The sequence below is a fragment of the Lagopus leucura genome, unplaced genomic scaffold (assembly GCF_019238085.1).
Source record: "Lagopus leucura isolate 7727_CA_CO unplaced genomic scaffold, USGS_WTPT01 Super-Scaffold_100004, whole genome shotgun sequence".
NCBI lineage: Eukaryota > Metazoa > Chordata > Aves > Galliformes > Phasianidae > Lagopus > Lagopus leucura.
The window spans coordinates 4,411,477-4,434,196 of record NW_024962264.1 but is presented as its reverse complement, the minus strand read 5'-3'; the positions used below and the strand labels follow the sequence as shown (position 1 = coordinate 4,434,196).

The 22,720-nt window shown below is 36.9% G+C and overlaps 1 protein-coding gene across 1 annotated transcript in view; it reads left to right on the top strand.

Annotated features, from left to right (window-relative positions):
• Positions 1 to 19,338, top strand: part of SPOCK3 (SPARC (osteonectin), cwcv and kazal like domains proteoglycan 3) — a 160,744-nt gene extending 141,406 nt beyond the window's left edge. Inside the window, exons 6-10 of the mRNA XM_042871495.1 lie at positions 1,467 to 1,586; positions 10,025 to 10,246; positions 15,664 to 15,726; positions 16,685 to 16,822; positions 17,829 to 19,338. Coding sequence (XP_042727429.1) covers positions 1,467 to 1,586; positions 10,025 to 10,246; positions 15,664 to 15,726; positions 16,685 to 16,822; positions 17,829 to 18,001 — 716 coding nt within the window. The 3' untranslated portion in view covers positions 18,002 to 19,338. The remainder of the gene's footprint in view (positions 1 to 1,466; positions 1,587 to 10,024; positions 10,247 to 15,663; positions 15,727 to 16,684; positions 16,823 to 17,828) is intronic.
• The last annotated feature ends 3,382 nt before the right edge of the window (positions 19,339 to 22,720 follow it).

Genomic DNA, 22,720 nt, shown 5'->3' with positions numbered 1-22,720 from the left:
ATGTCACCAAGAACTATAGATTGCTACATAATTATAGCAGTTTAAAGAGATAATCACGCAATACTTCTCTCTTCCTCTCCTCCAGAGAAAGGAGGTGGAAGGAAGAGGAGGAAAAAAGTGAGATAGGAGAAGCTAATTTATTGACAGCAATGTGAGATAATACAGAATAAATAAGAGTTGTAAATCGAAACACCCCAAAAATAAATTGCTCAGAATTGGAAATCATGGGGAGGCTCTTGGAAAATGCAGTACATTCCAGTGTATCTTCTCGGAGAGTCAGAACTTACATGAGGTTGCTAGAGAAGCATAGCTCTGCAGCGCACTGTGCCTTTACACCCAAACAGCCTGTTGCGTGATGTGCAATACTGACAAAACTGGGACAACAATAAAGGAAAGGCAAGCTGAACGAGAGATTTACTTTCAAGATCATTGCTGTGGAGCCTTGATGCCTCAGGTTGTAGCTTAGTCAGTTACTGGTGTTCAGTCTGAACTTCCCCTTGCACGGGTTTGTGCTGATATCGCTTGGAAATTATACCTGTTGATGAGGGAAATGTATACCCACTTATTGTCAAACAGTTGAAAATGGAAGCGCAGACTTCTGGAAGGGACATCTCCAAGCACACATTCTCTTTGCCATCTTCTCCAGCAGCTTGATAGTGAAGGAACAGGTCTCATCCATGCAAAGCTGTGTTATCTGTTTCTTCTGCAGTCCTCAGTACTGCCATTACTGTACAGTCCTCAAGCCAGTCTGCTGCTTATCTCTTGCTCTCTGCTACATTTGCTCTTGTTGCTGCAGATTGTCTCTTTAGTTTTGTGTGCTTTCTCTGTCTTTGCTGTTTCTCATCAAAGAAACCATCCTTTCAGTCACCAAGGTCTGTTGCCTTTTGCAGGTAAGTGTTCACGATCTTCTGCTTTTAAAACTGAATTCAATCACATAGGCTTTCAGGGCATTCTTGAAGCACCTTCTCTGTCAACACTGTTTCTTTTTCTTCACGTTTCAATGTAGAAAAGCAAGGGGAGTGTTCCTGCATTAACTGTATACATGTCCAGCATCTTGTGGTAGGGCTTACTGTACCATTGCCCACTGAATGTAGAAATGGACCTCAGAAAGGCTGTCCTGGATTCATGACACAGCCTTCTAGAGTAAGATGTGAGAATATCTTGCTAGGGCTGTTTCAGTTCTTTGCAGTAGCTTGCAAATGACTTTATCAGCTTATATTTCATGCATCTTTACACACACATATTTTTACACTTACATAATAATTTTATTTCTCAGGACCCTAATAGGGCTGTGAGGGCTGACCTAAGTAATGAAAGCGAGTTTTATGAAGGAAAGCAAACTCTGGAATGTATGTGTCTGTATTGTTCTACATGTTTTACTTTAAGTATAATTAATTTGAAGAGTTCTATTTAGCATGCAGGAGGAAAAAAAAAAAAAGTTGAACATTTCACATTTTGTTTTTCAGTTTGCAGTGACCTGGAATTTAGGGAGATCGCAAACAGGTTGAGAGACTGGTTTAAGGCACTTCATGAAAGCGGAATTCAGAACAAGAAGACTAGGATTGTTCAAAGGCCTGAAAGAACCAGTAAGAGATTTCTACTTGCCTTATTTGATGCTGTCTTTGGTGTTTGCTTGCAACACTTGCCTTATCATTGTGTTTTAAACAGGCATGTGCGTGAAGCCGTAACTTTGTGCTTTTCTAAAGTTAATTTCTTATTCCTGAAGCAGAGCTGTATGGCTTAGTTCAGATACATGTTGCTCACTTGAAACTTCAAAGCTGTTTGAGGAATGTTACTTCACTGATCCTGAGAAAAACATAACATATATTTCCAATTGGTTCACATAACTGCTGTATGCTCTTAACTAGGAGTAAGAGCAATGGAAAAAAAAAGAAAGTGAGACACTTCTATAAGCATTTATTGTATAGTAATACATGTACCTAATAATATAACTGGTGTAACCACGTCACTCAGTTAAAGTTCAGCTCAAGCACTACATAGAGTTCTATTTTTTGCTGAGTAATCACTTGAGTCTTCACTCAATCACCATCATCACAAAATGATGATGGGTAAAAAAAAAGTCAAGAGGTCAAAAGTGCAGCTAAACTGTTTAGGAGCCTTTCGTGGTTTTGGCTGGCATTGAGTTAATTTTCTTACTAGAGGCTTGTATAATGCTATGTTTTGGATTTTGTTTAAAATAGAGGTGACAGCACAGCAATATTTAGATGTTGCCAAGCATTGCTTGCACAGAGGCAAAAGCGTTTGTCTTCCTTGTGTTGCACTGCCAGCGTGGGGCTGGGGGGTGCACAAGGAGCTGGGAAGGGACAAAACCAGCACAGTTGACACGGACTGACCAAAGGGATGTCCTGTATCACATGGTGTCATGCTCAGCACTAAAAGCTGCGGTGAAAAATGAGGAGGTAGAACATGGAGAACGATGGCATTTGTTTCCCCAGGAAGCTCCTGACAAGTCCTGATCACCTGTATCCGGAGTGGTTGGTTTGCTTTTGAAATCAGGTGGTCACTTAATAGTTTGTAAGGAAATATTGTGCCTCTGTGTCCCTGTAGAAACACAAATAAGAAATACTGAATGATTATTGTTCTTTTTCTGGTAATATACTTTCTGGTGCTATTAAGAAATTCTTACATCTGTTCTTCAAGATGTAAGCTCTGGATAAGGTCTGATCAAGTCCCTCAGAAGTTGGTCTCGAAAGTCTTAGTAGGTTGAAAATATCAGGCATCTGAATTCCTAACGATGTCAGGATTAAAAAGTCCAGCCCTTTATTTCAGGGGTGTGTAACAGCTACGTCTAGAAACAAATCATGCAAAGAATTTGTTGATCTTATGTAGAGACCTTATACTTGTTGCCTGAGTTAAGGACCTATACATATCAACAGTAACAAAGAGAAAAAAAAAAAAAGCTATTGAATGCATTCATAGTACTAATTATTTCAGCAGAACCCTGGACTTGTTCACTGCCATTGAGGAGTTAAAAATCTGTCATGGCATGCTCTCCCTCAGGCTTTTATTCTTGTCAGTGTTCCTTCTTTGCTGAGAAACGATTCTGAATTTTAAACAGCAATTTGTGACATCCTTCCTGGATGTCTGTTTCCATTTAGGTTTTTTTTTTTTTCACCTGTTTCAGTCTCTTTTCTGGCACTTGGGAGAGGATTTATTTAAAGTCTTGGGCACAGTCCTTCCGACCAAGGTAGAGAGGGTGAAAGTTGATAACGCTGTTTGGAATTATTTCAGCTGTTAAAGTTCACATTGATGGTTACATTCATGGTTGCTGCTTCCTAACAGCCCTAACACTGGTGCTGAAATTACTGTTCCATTACAAGCTTCAATATTCTGATACTAAGCAAGAAACATAAAGCATCTACAATGTTGTGTTTTTACCAGGACTTACATAGTTTGTTTTTAACTGACACTTTTTTTTTTTAGATTTGTATCATATTAGTTGTGCAAGCTAGAATGTTTGTAGTAATTGAATAAATTTCATTTCCAAAATCTGTTTTCTGCTCAAATGTATTCAGATAGTATGTCCCTAGAAGTATCATTATTATAAATGGTATATAAGAAGAAGATATTTTCCCTTTTCCCATTCATGGTCTGGTTAGATGACGTAAGCAGGAAAAGGGTGCTTAATCTGTACTGCACTGTCATACTCATTATGTCCTTCCTTTATGCATAGGGAGGTAAAGAGTTGATTTTACTCATAGATTTAAAGTTAGTCTATTTCTGTATTAATTTTGTGAGATAAAACTCTGCGGAATTAATGCAGCAGATGTAAAGCATAAAAAATACCATAGTCCCATAAATATTTGCGTTAGCAGTCTGTTTCTGAGGAGTACTTGTACACCGTGTAATGTTGGGAACTGAAAGACTAGAGGCCAGATGATAGAGAATATTCTTAGGAGTTGGTAATATTGTGGTTATTTGGTTAAAATAGGCAAAATAAGTAACAACAGCAAAAAAATCTGAAAGAGAACTGTAAATGGCTTGTCTAAAGCTGGTATGAAGAGATATTGTTACACTAAAATTGCCAAATACTCTACAAGCTCAAAGCAGTATCTGACTGATTTCATATAGAATAATGCAAGTAAGTAATTTCAGGTATCTGTGTGGAGGTCTTTAGTTCATTTTAAGTATCTGAAGTTTCTTCTTGAAGAGACGTGATACAGTTGGCATACAGAGAAATTAAGTGTCCCTGGACCTCCTTGCTGAAGCGTATTTCAGAACTTCAGTAAATAGGCAGAACTGGTAAGCAGACTGGTAAACCACTACTACTGTGGTTGTCTCCCATACAGTCATTGTGTAGTTCTAAGAGATGGAGCTTTTAGTTTTAAACATTGTTTTTGATGTCTTGAAAATACTGACTTGACTGTAAGCTTGCCTGCTTTCTGATGTTATCTTTGACAGTATCCAATATCCTCTAACTGCAGAGCCGCTGAGGCTGGTGAGCTGAATCGAAGTTGCAGTTACGTTTCCTGGAGGGAAAAGGTTCTTTCAAGGACCTTCTGCATTGTCAGATTAGCCTACTCAGAAGCTCATCTGAATTGGAATTTTAAATTAATGCATGTTCACCTAAAATCAAGACTCTAAATGAACTAAATTTGTACTGTTGGCTGGCATTTGTTTCAATCATGTACAGGCAAGATTATTCTTGTACACAGCGAAGCAGATATAGATGTTTTTTTGTAGCACTGTTAATTTTATTCCTCCCTCCTCAGGTACCTTTTCCTTAACAGTCTGTTTATTTAAAATGCGGCCTTAGCAGAACTCATTTAATCTATGCCATCCACGTTGGAGCATGTTTACAACTATCCGCAATAGGCTTCAGCTTGAATTTTACCTTTTCCGTGTAAAATTCTCTAAAACACTTTATGGAAGAGGGGAGACTTCAGGATTTGAACTTTCACAAATGTTTAAGGGACTTTGCAACAGTGCTCTATTTCTTTTCCATCCGCATTTTGTTGTAAAACGAATCAGTACCTTTGGTACCTTCCCAGTGTCTTTAATCCTGAGTCTGCTCCCACCTGTGTAATTGTAGTCATCAGGAATACACTAAAATTTTAGGCTACAGAGAGCGCGTGCCTGATGCTACCACTTGGTGCCAGGTGAGTCTCAACTAGAGCAGCATTTTTTGTGAGCAGCAGACGTGACAAAAAGCCTTCAAATCTGCTTAATTGTCCCCTGTAGGAATTGGACGGATTACAGTGGGAAAGGAGATAGAACAGAGGTGTGATGACAGAAGGACCGGCGTGATAGAAAGGTGCCATAAAGGAAGGGAAGATTGCTCACCTGTATCAGAAGGTTGTAGGTTTGCAGAGGGGAAAGCTCCACTAAGAAGGCATCTCCAACCAGAGCACCTTCCACAGTTTGGCCGTCAGCCTGTAATGAGGTCTAGGTTCAGCCAGGCTTCACCCCTTCTGGTCACACAGCTGAATTGCCTTTGCTTGCACTCCCAAGGCTGACCCCATCCTTTCCCCAGGTACTCAATGAGCGGTTCAGGCCATGACTCAACAGTTCCCATACCTCTCTTAAGTTTAGTCCTTGCTCAGATCTGTTCTGGTAAAACTAGACTGGGAAGGAAAAGTCATTCCCAGCTTGTGCAGTGTAGACTTCAGCTCTGAGGTACTGTTAACATAAAGTTGTCTCATAGCCTATATATGATAAAAAAAAATAAAATCACAAGTGTGGACCTTGCTATGCAGCTTGCTAGCTGAGCAAATAAAGACTGTGGTTTAGACAGTAGTTTGCTCTCAAGCATAGAGCACATTGAGTTTATTCACTTGTGTGATTTGGCAGTGCTTTTTACTGTGCTGGACTGTGAGCTGGTAGCAGAAAGAATCACGCCTTTTGCTTCCCTTGGCATATAAGCAACTTTACATAATGCACTACGTGAGCCGTGTGTATGCTATTTTGATTTCCACATAAGCAATTACAAAAGCTATCTTCCTCAACATACACAAGGATTTATTTCTTATGAGCATAATAACCAAGCAAATAATATTTCTACATTGAAAAGCAGATTATGATTACCGTGAGTTGAAATTCTCTCCTGAAAAATAATCAGAAATGGATCATGTTTTTGTTGGTTTCTTTCAAAATAACATTTTGGATGCTGATGTTTAAGCCATGACCGAGGGGTACGTTTGTCAGTAGCGTTTCCCTTGGGATTGTTTTGGCTGGGGAAAGGAGCTTATGCTGGTACTTCCCATTTTTTAAAAATCAAGTTCTTTTGCAGTTATATGCATTAGATGAAATAAAGCTAAATCCTTAATACTTCTTTTGTTCACTTTTACTAGATTTACACAATGTTCAGAAATAGCTACATAAAAGCCCTCTTCATTATCATATCTGGAAATAGATTTCAAATAAGTGCTTAAAATGAGAGAGTTTTTCCACTAATTCAGGCATCTGAGCAGCAGTTTTGCTCTCTTCAACATGATATTCTGGAACATTAACAGGAAGAAATTACTATCCTTTTGCTATAGCAATTCTTCCCCTTTCTTCGGTTTGTTTTCTTCACAGCTGTGAAAAATGTGTAAGAGCAGCATTCCACTTGACTCGTGAAGTAAAAATATAGGTAGTCTGTGATTTGGAGCAATTTATTTCTCGTTCTGGGTCACTTAATGTTAATTTACCTTGCGTCAAACCACATCAGGTGTTCTTAAGTGCTTTGACTTCTTTTTTTCTGAAGTCTGTCACCTTTGAGAATAAGAGGTGTATTGATTTCTCAATGTTACAGTAGAGGTAGAAAATCATTGCAGAATGAAATGATCATCCCAAGTTTTCCCAGTTGCTTACTTGACATCACAGTAATCTTTTAAGAGTAGATATTATGAACACCAAACTCGGGTAATGATCTTTGTGGGGTAGAACAGTTCTAGAGTAGGTGGACAGCTTGTTTTTAACTTGGTCATTTTTTATCTCTGTCAACATGTGCCTACTCCTAAGTACTTCAGCCTTTTTTATTTATTTCACCTATACTAGTATTTGACATAGACTTTAAACATTTCTCTACAACACTGCAATGCAACCTGTTGCATTTAGCAAAATGAAAGCAAAGAGATATGATTTTTCTCTATTTAAAATGCTACGTTTGTAAATACCAAAGAAAGGAAGAATTTTAAATAATAGTGTACCGCTACCTGGAGGGATTTTGTAACAAAGTAGAGGACAACTTCTCCTAGGTAATAGCGATAGGATGAGAGGTGATGGGCTCAGGTTGCACCAGGAGAGGGCACTGGAATGGGCTGCCTGGGAAGGTGGTGGAGTCACCATCCCTGGAGGTGTTGAAGAAAAGGGGAGATGTGGCACTGAGGGATGTGATTCAGCAGGTGTGGTGGGTATGGGTTGATGGTTGGAAAAGATGATCTTGGCGGTCTTTTTCAACCAGATGCTAATGAATAGGTAGGTTATGACAGCTTTAATGTAAAATAAACGTTATTTTTCAGGCTCTGAACTAACCTATGAAGTTTTGTTACACAGAATTATCTTGGAAAGCCAGAGAGATTTCACTACTGGACACTTTTTTAAAAAAATATAAAAGCTGTATAGAAGAGAGAAAATTCTGAGGAATTGGAGTAGAGGATGAACTGAAATTGCTAGCTTATGGATAAAACCTCCTGAATACAACCTCTTGAAGTCATGTAATTTTATTCCACACCATAACTTAGTGATGCACAAAACCTTTGAAATTTTAAGTGGCCTTTCAACGTACCTCAGACAAATTTATTTCCTTTTATGATAAAAATTGAAATTGACTACTAGAAATGAAATAACCAGAGTGCTTGGTTGTTTTTGTTTTCCTTAAGAGCTCTTTTGCTTATATAACACTTGCTCCTAGTATCCTAGAAGGCAGTATACTTAAGGGTGTACTTGAGTGAATTCATTCTTCCAGCATGGACCACATATACTGCGTACTAAACTTGAGAATGATACCTCTTTCACTAGACAGATGCTAGAAATTCCACATACTGATGTACTTTTCTGCACAGTTATCTAGTTTGACAACAACATTCAACCCTGAATACACATTTAGAATGACTTATGTCTTCTATTCTTGCCAGCATCTTATTGAATAAAATCTCTGTCTTCTCCTCATGGTTGCTCTTTTTCTGCAACTTTTCTTACAGTCTGGTGAGCTAGCAAGAATGCCAAAATCAGAAAAATTCTTGAGCACAAGAATGATTCCTCCCTACATACAGGTACACAAAAGGCAGGATAGGAAATGGTATGTTTCATATCAAGCACTTCCTGAATCCAATGTCTTGTGGAGGATCTCTAGCTGAAAGCAGGACTAGCAGAGGAAAGAGAAGTGTCTGGGAAGTGTTAAGAGGCCTTCAGGAACAGAGCCTGAGAGGTAAATAATACTATACTGAAAATTCATCCTTGGAAAAAAATGTTTTAAGGTGGAAGAACGTTCCGAAGTTCTTTTGGAACATTTGGAACACTTGTTAAATAATTTTGATGTCTTTCACAGGCGAAGGCGAATAACACATGTACTGGGATACCCTTGGACATTTGGTCTGGTCTTGTCTGTCTCTGCTCTCCGTAGTCCACAGAAAAATGAAGTTGTTTTGTCAGAAGCTTGGAGAGTAAGGAAGAGTGTCCTTTTCTTGGATGCTTCATAGTTGTTTTTACGTTGTGTTAAACATATCAATGTAATCAGTACCAAAAGGATTGTGATTTATTTTTTTTTTCCTGTAAAGCAGAAATAACAGTGAATACAACAAGCCAACAGGGAGCAAGATTAACTGAAGCAAAAAACATTTATTTAGAATTTTTAGGGAGAGGGAATTTGTGTTTGGGCATTTTCCTTTCTGAAATGGTTGCTCTGCCACAGTCTGGATGTTCCCACATGCATATATATCTAAAGAAATGTAAACTGATTTCTAAGTCAGGTTTCTGAATTCTCCAGTTTGACTTGTTTTAGAAGTATACAACTATTTTTCGGATTGTATTGTTTTCAGAACAACAGCTCGATTTTTAACAATAGTAGAAGCTGGGAATTCCTGTATGCTAAGTGGAACTCTCGCATCAACTTCTCTATAGCCACAGTCTCGTCTCATCTTTTCATTGCTTGGTTTTAGCTGAAAAGCTATTCAGTAGAATCTTGTATTCAGCTAAATCTTGTTGTCTGTTAGGATGTACAGTCAAGTGCTTTACCGTGTTCTCCATGGCAAGACCCGTGACAAATAAGAAAAAATCTGTGTTAAACGCAGCTCACATCTAAGTGAGAGGCCTGTCAGTTCATGCATTTCCCTTCCATGTCCATATGCAAGTCTGCTTGTACTTCACAGCTGATACAGGGTATGTGAAATCTGAGATCTGGTTACAGGAGTAATTAATTCAACCTCTTCCTGGTGGCCTGGTTACCAGGGAGCAGTTTAAGCAAGATGTACAGGTAGATCTTACACTGGAAACAGGCTGCTCTTAGTAGTCCCTTTTTGCATGCCTCCCCTGATATGTAGAGTGCATCAGATAAGGCTTGGATACCAGAACTTTCTAGGCATTGCTGAGACCATATGAAGTTCCATTTTCATTCAGCTGAATATACGTAATGGGAAGAAACAAGTGTACTCCACTAAGTTGCTTGCTATTTAGTCTTTTATTAGTTTTGTGAACTTTGCATGCCACTTCAGCTTTGCTTCCCTCTCCTGATGTGTAACATCACTAAATTTCTCCAAAAAATTACTTCCCAGGAAATCGTAGGTTGTTCATTACTGCACATACTACGCGTGCTATAGGTGTAATATTTGACAAGAAGGCTCATATTTCTAACTGTTTCAAGACTGATGACAGGATTTATTTTAAGCAGATTAACTTAATGATTTTTTAAAATGAAGATGAAGTGAAATTTACACATGGAATCTCAATGGTGCCCACTGCTTGTGTACTGTATCCTCGTAGCACTGGAGCAATGTCTGTTATACAGCATGCTTTTGTGGTGGCTGAGCTCAGTACCTGCTTTATCTTTCCTGTTACCTGATTTATTTTTGTTTTTGGCTTCTAGGATTTGATACCAGCATTTTGCCAATTTGCAAAGACTCCCTCGGTTGGATGTTCAACAGGCTTGATATGAACTACGACCTGTTGTTGGACCAGTCAGAACTTGGAAGCATTTACCTTGACAAGAATGAGCCATGCACAAGGGCGTTCTTCAATTCCTGTGACACATACAAGGATAGTTTGATATCTAACAATGAGTGGTGCTACTGCTTCCAAAGACAGCAAGGTAAAAGATGAGAACAGCCTGCATATTTGTATGACTGATCTTACTGTAGTGCTCCATCTTTTCTTTAACGTAGGAAGATTATTACGGTGAACTACAAGCTTTTTAAATGCCTTGCTATCAATCTGTGTACAGCTTTTTGATCTATTGTGAATACCTAAAAAAAAAAGGGGGAGAAAAAGAAACTAAATGGAAGAGTTTGATGGAAATTCAAGGATAAAGTACAGAGGAGTGGCAAAAGCTTTTACAGCAGTATTGTTTTACCTGCTGATTTCTGGTATTCGCACAGAGGAAAGAGACCAAAATAAAGAATAGAATCACTCACTTTAGTTCTTTCCCTATCTGCTTTGCATATGTTATAAAATAAACATTTCATTGCTAAACTAGGGCATCTTAGTGGGTTTTTTTTTGTAAGCCTATTACAATAACTACACTAACATCATGGATAAAGTTCTTTTTCAGTCATTTGAACCTAAAACCAGTTGATTTTCACTGTCTGCAAGAATCTTTTTTTTTTTTTTTAATGGCCTGATGTGATTTCTTTAAACAAATAAACATAGTGCGTAAGTATTGATTTTTAGATTTGGCTGAGTCATCACGTGAGTTATATTCAAACAAGTTGTGAGGAATTACAGAGTTCACTCAGTAAATATTGGCTGAAACTGGATAGAATTGCCCATTCAGTTTTCTTGCTGATATGAGGGAGATTTTCAAAGGGATAAATAGCAACTCAGATCCCAATCTCTACAGATGTTGACTGTGCAGGAGGGAAGATTGATGATGCAGTGGAAAATTTCAGAAACTGTTCAATGCTTTTGAAATTTAATATCTCTTTTTTTTTTAATATCTTATGCTTTTAAAACTTCCATGATAAATTCCCATTAACACTCACTACGTATGGTTTGGCTCTGATTTCTGTGGAAATAAAGATCTATCAGGCAACGTTGAGCAGTTGAGTAGATTTGAGCAAAAATAAAACTACACTTCTTTAGATGTACAGTAACTTGCTTCTTTCCTTTGGTAGTCTTACCACTAAAAAGTTAACAATCTTTCAAGCACCTTGCTTTATTGTAGAATAATACTAATTTCTGTAAGTAGTCAGTGCTACCAAAATTAGTCAATCAAACATTACCCAAGCAAAGTAGTTCTTAAGTAAAGAACATAGAGTGTTTTGTTTGGTTGTCTTTTAAAATAAACAGAACCCCAAATGAGCCTAATAAATAAACGTCTTTATTCTTTGGAAGGCAACATAATTCTTCTAATTAACACTTAACAAAATCTGTTTTTTCTAAAGGTGTAAGGAGAAAAAAGTGCTGAGTGCTTGTAGTCTTTTGTCATTTCTTGTCTCGCACAATGTTAGAACTTGCAGTATGTGTGACTCACTAAATTATCTAATCACTATTTGCTGTGTTGTAGCATCTTTTAATATGTTCAAGTTTAACTATCTTTTACCTCCCCAAGTAGAATAGAAATAAGGCCCTTTACTAGGCCTTTGCTGCAGATAGTAAGGAAGTGGGTAGGTAGAGAAATTCAGTATTTTCTTTCTGATGTTCACTATAATAAGATGAAGGCTTCAGATCATGAAGGCAACTGTCTTATTCATTGAACTTAATAGGTGTTTTCTGGGTACACTTAGTGTTTTACAGAAGTATTGATTAACCAAGTTTGAAGTGAATACAAAACTTAGTTAATTATACGTATCACACTGGGATGGAAATGGTATTTTACTATTTTTGAATTCCATAATCTTTGCTGAAGTCATCATTTGAGAAGGCCTCTTACTGTGTCATTTAATTTATCAGTTCATGACTGTTTGGATCAGACAATTACTTGCAATTCTTTGTGCTTTCTTTTTGCTCGAGTTTTATTATGGTAAGTCAAAGTGCAGTAGCCCCATTACTGCACAGTACTCACATCTAGTCAATACAAGTAATTTTTTCAGTACTCAAATCTAATCTGTCTTGCTCTTCCTGTAAAAGCTTTCCCACTTTGGCTGCTGCTTAATTTCTTACATAAGGCCCAGCGATGCATATTGCTTTTTTTCTTGGCCTTATCCCGCTGTAAATGCAGCTCAGCATTTCTGCAGTACTTCAGAATCTGGACTTCCTAGTGCTCTGCTGTCTTCCCACCTGTTTTGGTCCCTCTTGCCCTCTGGTTTCAACGAACATTGATGCAAGTGATTCAGAACTTTTTTTCTTTGGTCCTTGACATTAATTTAACACTTCTTTCTTAACTAAATGCTGAGGCACTTCACTGTTGGCCTCTTTACAGGTTGGTTATTTCTTCTAGTACTTCATCAGTATTACAAGTTTTTGTTTGTTTGTTTGTTTGTTTTCATTGCTCCTTGAAAATAGAGTAGGAGAGTAACCACTTTTGCTGGGAGTATTAATGCTTGGAACATAGATATTTATTTACTGCAGGCCACTGTGTGGGTCTGTTAGTCTGGCATTTATCTTGGATGTCTTTTTCCTACAGGCTCTTCTGCCTATCAGGAATAAAAAACTACTTTGTGACCTTCAAACTAGTTTGTCTTGCAGAATAGTGGAAATGTTGTGATTTTTATTTGTTGCATCAGTCTCTTGAGCCTGCAGGGTATTAAATACGAGTGTAGATGGTTTGAGAGGAAGGTATAATGTGGGCTGTATAAATGAGGTCCCCAGGAAGGTTTCTGGAAGTGCAATATTGACCACTTCAAATCTCTATACCTAGAGCCTGAGTTGTCCATAATCAATTATATATACTTGACTGCAATTGGAGACAAGACACAACGTGACAACTTTCATGTCAAAAACTAGGGGATCTGCAAAATATTATCTACTTGATACTTGGAAAATCTGTTTTGTAATTGAATAAGATAGAGGATCTGAAAGCTGGAGGCTCACTATTTGAGCAGCAGCTCCTTGAGGCATTACTGTTAAGTATCCTAGACATTTTTTGTCACATCTATCAATTTTCCTCCCATTGCTTTGTGAACGTACCTCTTTTTGTAAACCAAAGCTTTATCATACAAGCCCTGCACCACCTTTTGACATAGCTGAATATTGATGTCTCAAAGTCCAGTATTAACAACGTGAGATACTCTGGTGTACATCAGTATTTCGATGACTGCATAAACGTGGGTGGCCAGTAAGTGGTTCATAAATCACTCAGAACAACGCAGTGATTTTGTCAGAAAATTCCTGTCACGTTGCTGGAAATAGGTTGAGGATGGAGATGGTGAGGTCTCTTGTTTGCATTCAGGCTATCAGAAAGGCTTTTCTGATGTCAGATTCATTTCAATTTCAAAGGAAGACTCAACAATAATTTTTGTACGGAATAAATCTTCTTTGGTCGTGACTCCCAAGGCTGGTTTTCCACTGAATCTGCTTTGTATTGAATTAAGTTCAGAAACCTAGAAGAAAGCTTTTCCAAAAATCACGATCTAAGTGGAAGAAAATGAAGAGGGAAACATTATCATTCGGGATGGGTTGAAAAATTATGAGCTATGAACTACAACAAACCAGTTGAGCTTCCAGCCTGCCGCTTTCTTGACAGCTCTAAGCACAAGAGTGTTTTTAATATTGATTTCTAAGAATGTTTTGCCACTTTTATCCTGAGAAGCAAAACTTAAATGTGTATCTTGAAGACTTAGCTGCTATAAAGAATTTTGTGTAAGTAGCTTTGTCATGATGGCCTTGTTACCTTTTGATTAGTGGTATTTTTTTTTCTAATTCTCCCTGATCTGTAGCTGTAATTGAAGGGGTTTTGTAGGCATAGCCTGTCACTTTTATAAAATATATGAATGCATTTCTAATTTACTTTTTTTTTTTTCCATAGAACACAGTAGATGTATCTTCTTGCTAGGCTAGTTCTTCATCTGCATGTTCCCATCTTCTTTCATAGATCCTTCTGATCTGTGGGACTTCTTTGTGTGAATGGCTGTAATCATTCGAGTTGAGGGCAGTCTAAAGTTGTATGTATCTTTTAGTGTATGAGATAAGTAAAGAGCATTTAAAGTATAAAGCCAAGAAAAATTAACAAGTGGTTCTTAATGAGCGGTTTTTGATCTCTTGCAGTTTATATTTGTTCTGTTAGATAAGACATCATTAATAGTTTCAAAAGCCTATTGGTGTATCCAGGCTATGCTGCATTGACCATGAATTTATTTTTGATCCAGTTACTCTATGTAATTATCACTAATGTTTGAGCATTCCCGCCAGAAAGATTTCTTTGGATATTACATTTTTGTCAGTCCTTCACCCTTTTGTGAATCCTCTGCTTCTCCCAGCTGCGTTCCAAATTCTTTCTCTCTCGACTACATGATGAGAATACTTGTTTTCCTTTGGTGGAATTCAGGAAAGGCTGCTTTGGACTTGGACCACTGAAGTGGGGTTTTTTTTAGCCTACGCAGTGACTGATTTCTGCTCAGAAGGTCTTTTGCTAGTGTGTCTAAAGCTAAGGTGATCTTACTGATCTTGAAGTAACTTAGGTTTGTTTTCTGTGTGCGTGGACAGAAGTTGTTTCACGAGGAAGCCTTGAGTAAATAGCATGGAAAAGATATATTACAAATAACCAGAGTGTCTTCAAATGAAAAATGAACTTAACAGCATGTGAGATTCTAGTAGAGATGTTATCAGACTATAGTCTGGGAACACTTAGAGCTGAAGACACACATGTGAGTAAATCCATGAATATTAATACTGTTTCAGAGTGAGAAATACCTTTGTGCTAGTGGTGCAATGTATGCAATATCTGGATTCAAAATTTATTCAGCAGTGATGGATGTGTATTTGTGTCTTATTTCCTTCCCGTTCATGGAATGTACTCTGACTTTATAGAGAGCAGAAAATTAAATGATTCGGAGCTATCTCTCTGACTAATGGAAATCATATTACCTCTTCTGCCTCTTACCTGAAGTTTTGGGCACAGTTTTTAACTAGATTGCTAAACAAAGAGCTTCATGCCCATGGAATTTGTCTTTAATTGTTGCAATAGAACCCCAGTCTTGCAAATTTCAGTGAAGAACATTTTTACGTAGTTAATGCCGTATTTGAAGTTCAGAACTTGAACATGACTTGTAACGGAGATGAAAGGGTAAGATTGATTTCTGTATACTGATGAAGTAGGGTGTGGTAGATTTACTGTTTTGTTATAACATTTTGAAATGGTCAGTACTGGTGACCAGATGTTCACTTACAGCTGGGTTAACTGGCAGTTGCTTTCTGCTCTAATTCGTGGTTGTGCTTAGTTTCCTAATTCCAGAGCTGTGGCAAGCTGGATTAATTCTTCTCTTTCAGAGCTGAGAATGTGACTGCTAAGGTAAGGGCTGTGTGTTTTTTAAGATCAGCAGTTAGAGAATGTAGCAAACTGTGAAAACTTAGCCATCTGCTTTTCTTCCTAGATACCATGTAATATGTTCAACCTTTCTCATGTCCTTTTAGACCCACCTTGCCAGACGGAACTCAGCAACATTCAGAAGCAGCAAGGAGGAAAGAAGCTCCTGGGTGAGCCATAGATCATTCTTTTGAAGGTTTTATTGCTTACATAAATAATCCTGGTGAAACAGCAACATAAAATCAATATTAATCCAGCAAAGATAGAGAACAGTAAATTCTAGTAACAAAATTTATGACATTTTTGAAAGCTATTCAACTTAGTTTTATTACCATACCTACTGAAAGATATAATGTCTGTTCTATTAACCTAACAGGAAGTATGTTTTTATGGTTATAGAGTGTCTCTGCTGATCCTTACTTGAATCCTTCTTTAAGCAATTGAAATCTTTCTTGTTAATCAGTATATATTGTATTAATATCACTAAAATGCAAGATCTTCGTTTTGCTCTTAGCCTCAGTGTGAAAGCTGCAATAAAAGGCTTGACCCAAAGTAGTCAAAACTGTATTTCTGCTAAGGATGGTTTCAAGTAACTGTGTACTTGTAAGTGTTTTGTACAGTGTTGTTTGTCCATTTTTTAACTTTGTTTCAAAAAGATGTCTTTCCTTGTAAATTAAAAGCCAGTGACTTATACAGCCTTTGAGGATAAGTCCATGATCACGTCTCTACTTGTCACTGTTCTTGGGCTGGTTGGGCCCGATTCCTTAAGTAATGGGTTGGAGACCAACATCCTGGCAGAGGGGAAGGGAAAAAGGGAAGAAGATAGGGAGATTGGCCTAAAAAGAAAACAGCAGCAACGAGCTAAGGGAGAAAAGTAATTTACGAAATATGATAGTGGAATGTGAGATAACATAATATAATACAGTATAATTGGAATTTAAGCTAATAAATAAAATGAGAGTGCCCAAAATGAAAGATTTTAGATGAGACTAACCAGTTCAAAGCTGGTATCCACTGTACTCTTGCTTATCAGTCACTGCTGCTTAACAGAAGCTGGCAGAAGAAAGTGACCTTTTTTACATTGATCAAGGGGCATTTATGTCTGTATTTGATATTTTTATATTCCAGGACAGTACATACCCTTATGTGATGAAGATGGATATTACAAACCAAGTCAGTGCCATGGAAGTGTAGGGCAGTGTTGGTGCGTTGACAGATATGGCAATGAAGTAACAGGATCCAGAACAAACGGTGTGGCAGAATGTGGTAAGTTAAGAAACTTCTGTGGACTTGATTTGGAGATGTTATGTGCTTTGATGGCCAACCAGGCTATAAAAAAAAATTTCTTCACAAAGAACAGGCATGGGATGCAACTACGTGGGTTTTGATGTAAATACAATTTGTGATTTTTATTTCTTTGGTCTTTGTAACTCCTATGACTGTGACAGTTGTTAATAGACCTCGTGTCTGTGCTTTTCATGGTGTAGATAAACTTAGGGAAAATTAACTACCTATAACAGTGTTAGACAAATACCCTGAAATGCTTGGTGACATCTCTTTGGGTAATCAGCATGCTAGATTTTTTGTTTTGCTGGAACGAATTCCAGAAGTTTTCAGCACATTAAGTCTTTCCTTTTTCCTCTAAAAAGCCCCGCAACTTCCAGGAATTCCCATTCCACCTTTATTTTGTGTCCAAGACATCAAAAATGGCAATTAAAGCCTTGCATTTCTCCATTTCTCCATTGCAAAGCAAGGGAGCGTAGCCTGAAATACTGGATAAATTAAACACATATCAGTGTTTCAGCAATTGACATACCTGTTCAGGCCAATTTTCCATCTAATCCAGTTCTGGGTAGTTGTACAGTTCCAGGTAGTTAAAGATGATATGTAAGAACTGAGAAACAAACTTTGTTTTGTCACTAGTCCTTATTTTGAACTGTAAGTAGGACTTAAATCCTTTTTTCTTTTCCTGGAGCTTATTATATTTCTGCAAGTCCGTGACATTCATCTCTATTTATTGAAGTTGAGGAATTCATCCCTACTGATGTGCATTTCCTGTAAGACAAAAAAGAAAAAGATAGTGTTTATATTTTATTGTGTAATTATATTCTGTGTGAAAGTTTTTTTTTAAAGTAAGTGATTCTCCTGAAACTAAATAATTTGCATCTCTTTTGAATGCCTATGAATATTACTTGATAAATATGGTACGTATTATTCTATGAATGCATGATAGAGTTTGTGTGTCTCTTGTGTAACTCTCATGCCTTTTCAGCTATTGATTTAGAGACGTCAGGGGATTTTGCTTCTGGTGATTTCCATGACTGGACAGATGATGAAGATGATGATGATGAAATAATGAATGATGAAGATGAAATTGATGACGATGATGAAGATGAAGGAGATGATGATGTGGATGACGACGATGATCACGATGGATATATTTGATGATATTAGGAGGGTGGATGAATTGTATCTTTCTAAAATTCACAGTACGACATTTCACAAAATCCCTTTGCTCTTCAAGATCAAAAGGATTCTAACAAATGTGTATATTTTGTATGATTATTTCGAACATTGCAGCTGGAGTCATAGACTTTTTTGTTTAAATAAGAGTAATTATATTATGTGCTTTTGAGTTTTTAAATGCCTTTGCGCTGAAGAAAACACATTGGAAGCGTAGCCTGAAGAAGAAAATGTTATGTGCTACTGAACATATAAATGATATAATGTAGAAAATACACTATTAAGACCAGTTCTTTTAAAACTTCTGTGAAAAGTTATTTCCCTTACCTGGACCCTGTGCATGTCCTCTTCAGGACACTTACTGTAACTTCAGTTGTGTCAGGCACAGCAGGCTTTGCAAGTTGCCTGCTTAACACAAGAAAAACACGGTGCAGGAGAAAAACTTTGATGCACAAGTAGCATCTTACCAGCCTTTAATTAACCAAAGGTAAGGAGAAAAATTAACAGGAGGGAAAAATGAACAAAGTCCTCATTCGTGTTTGCATTTGGAGTTGTTTTTTAATAGGATACGGCTAGGTTCTTGAAGGGATTTTTCAAAAGCAGTCTCACAGATGAGCACTGATTCTGTAAATTAAACATTTCCTTGACTTTCTTTTTCTTTTTTTTCACGTCGAGGTTGTCTAGGCTTTAAGGTTATTTACTCAAACATTAATTCACCCTTTGTTATTTTTCAGTATGTCTCTCTAATCAGATTACCATAAAATAGTTAACATGGGGAAAAAATTGAGTAAAATTATATTACTTTTATATATGACTGTGTTTCAGAGTATTGACAGTTGGCCCAACATAGTTTTTAAGAAGTGCATAATTATACCTTTTATTTTCTAAATTCAGGAAATAGTTTTGCATCTTTATCTTAACTCATGTTGTTTTCTGTTACTAGTGCAGAAACTTAGCGAAAGTATTGTAAAGGTGCCTTGCAAAAATAGAGATAGAGAGACTTGAGCATGCATACCAGTATAGGTTGTTAGGCAATAGCTGAGCACACCCAATTACCAAATTAATGCCAGTATAGGTTACTGCTGCTGGAATGAAGAAAACGGAGTATTTTTTTTCCTACTGTTATGTAACTACCATGTGGATTAGATCATAATTATTGTGTAGAGTAGCACTTAAGATTTGACTGTAGAGAAAATTTCTTTAATCACTGTATTTATGTTAGCATGTTAATTAATTGTGTAGAAACTTTGGGACTCCACCATCTTCATATCACATCTATTGCTTTCTGCCCACAATAAAGTTGACTTAACCTGTATAATGTAATACTACAGGTTGTATGATTTCAAAACTGGATTACTGGTTTCCCATCAGTAATTAAAAGGAAAATCAGTTTATTATTTGAATTAATTTTTACACATTAAATACAAAATTTAATGTTTATCCTATGTGATATTGAAAAGTACACTGCATTTTATTTTTTACTGTTTCTGTATAGTTTGCAAAATAAAGACTCTTGTAACCAACTTTTTTGCCAACACAGCCCATCATTTTGAATTTTTGCATAGTTTGAAATTATGAAACAGAAAAATTCATGTTTCAGATACATTTCATCTATAAAAACATGTATTTATTTATATTAATAAGCATTTTTTATTATTTTATTTCCAGTAAATAATTTTGGATTGAGGCAAAACCCATTATGGACTTCTATTTTTCTGTATTTTTTTTCTGAATTTTCTATAGATTTGTTATATACTTCTGTGGCATTGTCTTCATTATATAATTGAGAGACGTACTTTTGTTTAAACTCCGTGATAATTTGTGGGGCATAGGTGTATTATTTTCTTAAAATAAAAATAGCTAGGGGTTTGCCAGTCAAATACAACGGGATTTTATCGGAGCACAGTTTCTTATGGATGAAATTAACTGATATATAAATTGATTTTAAATAAAGAAGCTGAAGATAAGTTGTTGTCATTATTGGCTGATGTAGCAAATCCTGTTGTTTGTTGTTTTTGTTGTCTTTTTTTTTTTTTCCTGTTAGAACCAAACGTCATTAGATGGCAAAGCAAAAATCATTTCTTTAAATCCCGTGATGCGGGGAATTAAAGCATAAAAAGAAAATTCAGTGTTTATTTAGCTAATGAAATTACGGTTTGAAGGCTGAAAATGAGCTGTTGCACAAAAGAGCGTGAAATAAGTTTGTGTTGTTTCTTCCCTGAAAATTCCACGTAGAAAAGGAAGAGATCAACCTGGATTTTAGTCCTTGAGTATCACAACTGCGTGTCATACAAATACGACTCAGTAAACTAAATTTACTAAAGAGCAGTGGAGATTGGGGAGTAATTTTCAAGAATAGTTGTGGTCCAAAACTTAGGGATTAACAACAAAAATCTGAATTTTCTCATTCGCGGGGAAAGCTGTACAGTTCAAGACTTTATTTGAAGGCATCTTTCTTTGCAGGGTGGAAGGTAAATGAGTCTATGCATTAATGTTACGACGTTGATTCTGCTCTCGTGAACTGTAAGCTGCCACATTGCATCATGAAAGGAACGCATGAAATCGAGAGCAGGTATAACAAATGAAGGCAGAGAGTTAAAATATAAAATGAAAAGCTAATCAAAAGCTGCTTCCTTCTATCGTATGCAAGTGCAGGCAGGCAGAAATAGGGAGCCCAGGATTTTTAAAACTTCATAAATGATTTTTATGGTGTCTTTTGCCATTTCTTTTTTTCTTATGGTTGTGCACATTGTTATGTACGTAGATATGCAAATATAAATATATAAATGTGGAGGATTTTCAGACGGTGATTAATCTTTCTGCTTTTCTTGGAATGTGTGAAAATATAATTCTCATCTTCATTGGAAAGGAATACTGAGTTCAATGAAATGATTACATAATCACCCAAGAGAATATTATTTTTTCAGGTCAAGCCAGAAATATATGCTTAGTTTAGAAGCAAGGGAATTACTGTCATTAATTCACTTGTACAAAACCAGATTACTGTGCAAGACTGAGAAGGTGAACCATGATGATAGTGTGAAATTTTTTACAAGAACTGGATTTCTTTAATAATTATTTAAGAATCAAGTGCCCTGGTGGAATAATAAAATTAGAGAGTTATTTTATGTTTCATAGGAAACTAAAAACATCTGTATTTGCAGAGTTTCTTCATTAGAATAACGCATATGTTTTCTTTTATTTCCAAATGCTGTTAAAAATTTCATTCAGAGCTGTGGTAGCTCAAGTTTACTTGAAATGCAGTAATCATTTTTACTCTTTTTCTACCAACTTAAACATAGAATGGGCAAATAGTCTACAGTTTTGATTCAACTGGTTTAGTGGATGCTGCGTCATTTGTTTCCAAGTTTCCATTTGAAGAAACAGATCTAAATAGAAGTGAAGAACAGTCTAATGGATTGGAAGAATCTTCAGCTGAAACAGTTAACAGTTTTGTCATTTCTGATATCTGAAAAGTGAGCAAAACAACTGAGAATCCCACTCTTGAAGACAGTGACCAACCTGTGTGCTGAAGTAACAGGGTAAACTTTTGTCACGGGTAGAACTCCACTCTGATTGTACTGGTTGTACAGGAGTAGATGCGGTTTGCCAAGTTGTTAGTTGAGCTAGTGAAATGGCAGTAGAAAGAAATGACTCTTTGAGGTTATGGATCCAGAGCAAGAAGAGAAAAGGAACGTTCCCACACTAGAGGTGATCCCTCGCCTTGAAATCTTTGCTGTGTTCCAGATTGAACTGCTTCCTGAACAGACGACTTCAGTACGCCATCTGTCTGATGTCTCAGAGGTGAGTTTTACGAATGAAATGCCCTATTTTTTAAAAAGTGTCCCTATTTTTAAAAGGAATCTCTATGCTTTATTAGTAGTATGAAACAGTTTTATATCTCTTCAGCAGTTTCCCATATGACCCCATAGAAAATTATGATTAAAACTTCAGAGAGTGGTATCCATTTTAGTTACTGTCTGAAAGTAGGGCAAGTTAATTATTCTTTCCAAGACTGCAGAAAAGCCAACAGCACATCCTGCTATTGTATTGTTCATCAGGCAAATAACAACTTAAAAGCTCTGCTTATACCCATTAAGGCAGAGAGTGTGCACTGTAGGTCTTTTTATTAGCATGAGATACCCATTTTTAGGAGTACTCTCAGACACCTTTCCTATTTCGTTGTTTACCTCACCCACTTAGGTAAGGATGGGTTTTGGTGAGGTTGTGTTGTCTGCTGGGCTTAGTCTGTGTGAAGTAGAGAGGACTGGGTCTCTTCCGTGGGTCTGTGATTTTTCTGATGAGTTTCCAGTTGTCTGATGGGGCTGGAGGGCCAAGCTACAGTTTGCACAATTTTAAGCACTACTGAAGTAGTGTTGGACACTTTGTTGATCTTGTTTCAAAGCTAGCAGAGGTGGCTGATGTTTTCTTTCAAAACAGTCAAACAGAAATTGACAATAAAGCAGTAGCTGTAACTAAGAGCACAGTTTTACAGACGTAATGCTGAAATATTTTTTCTACCTGGTGGAGACTAATGTGGTTATTTGGAAGTGCACTGTGATTAAGAATCAATTGCGTTGAAGTATTATGTAAAACTTATTTGGGGCTCGCTCAGTTTTACACTTACATTTGTATTCCTTAGTGCTTCTTGGTGATAAGGAACTAAAACTGGCTTTAAGACAAAAATCTGTGTTCTGCTTG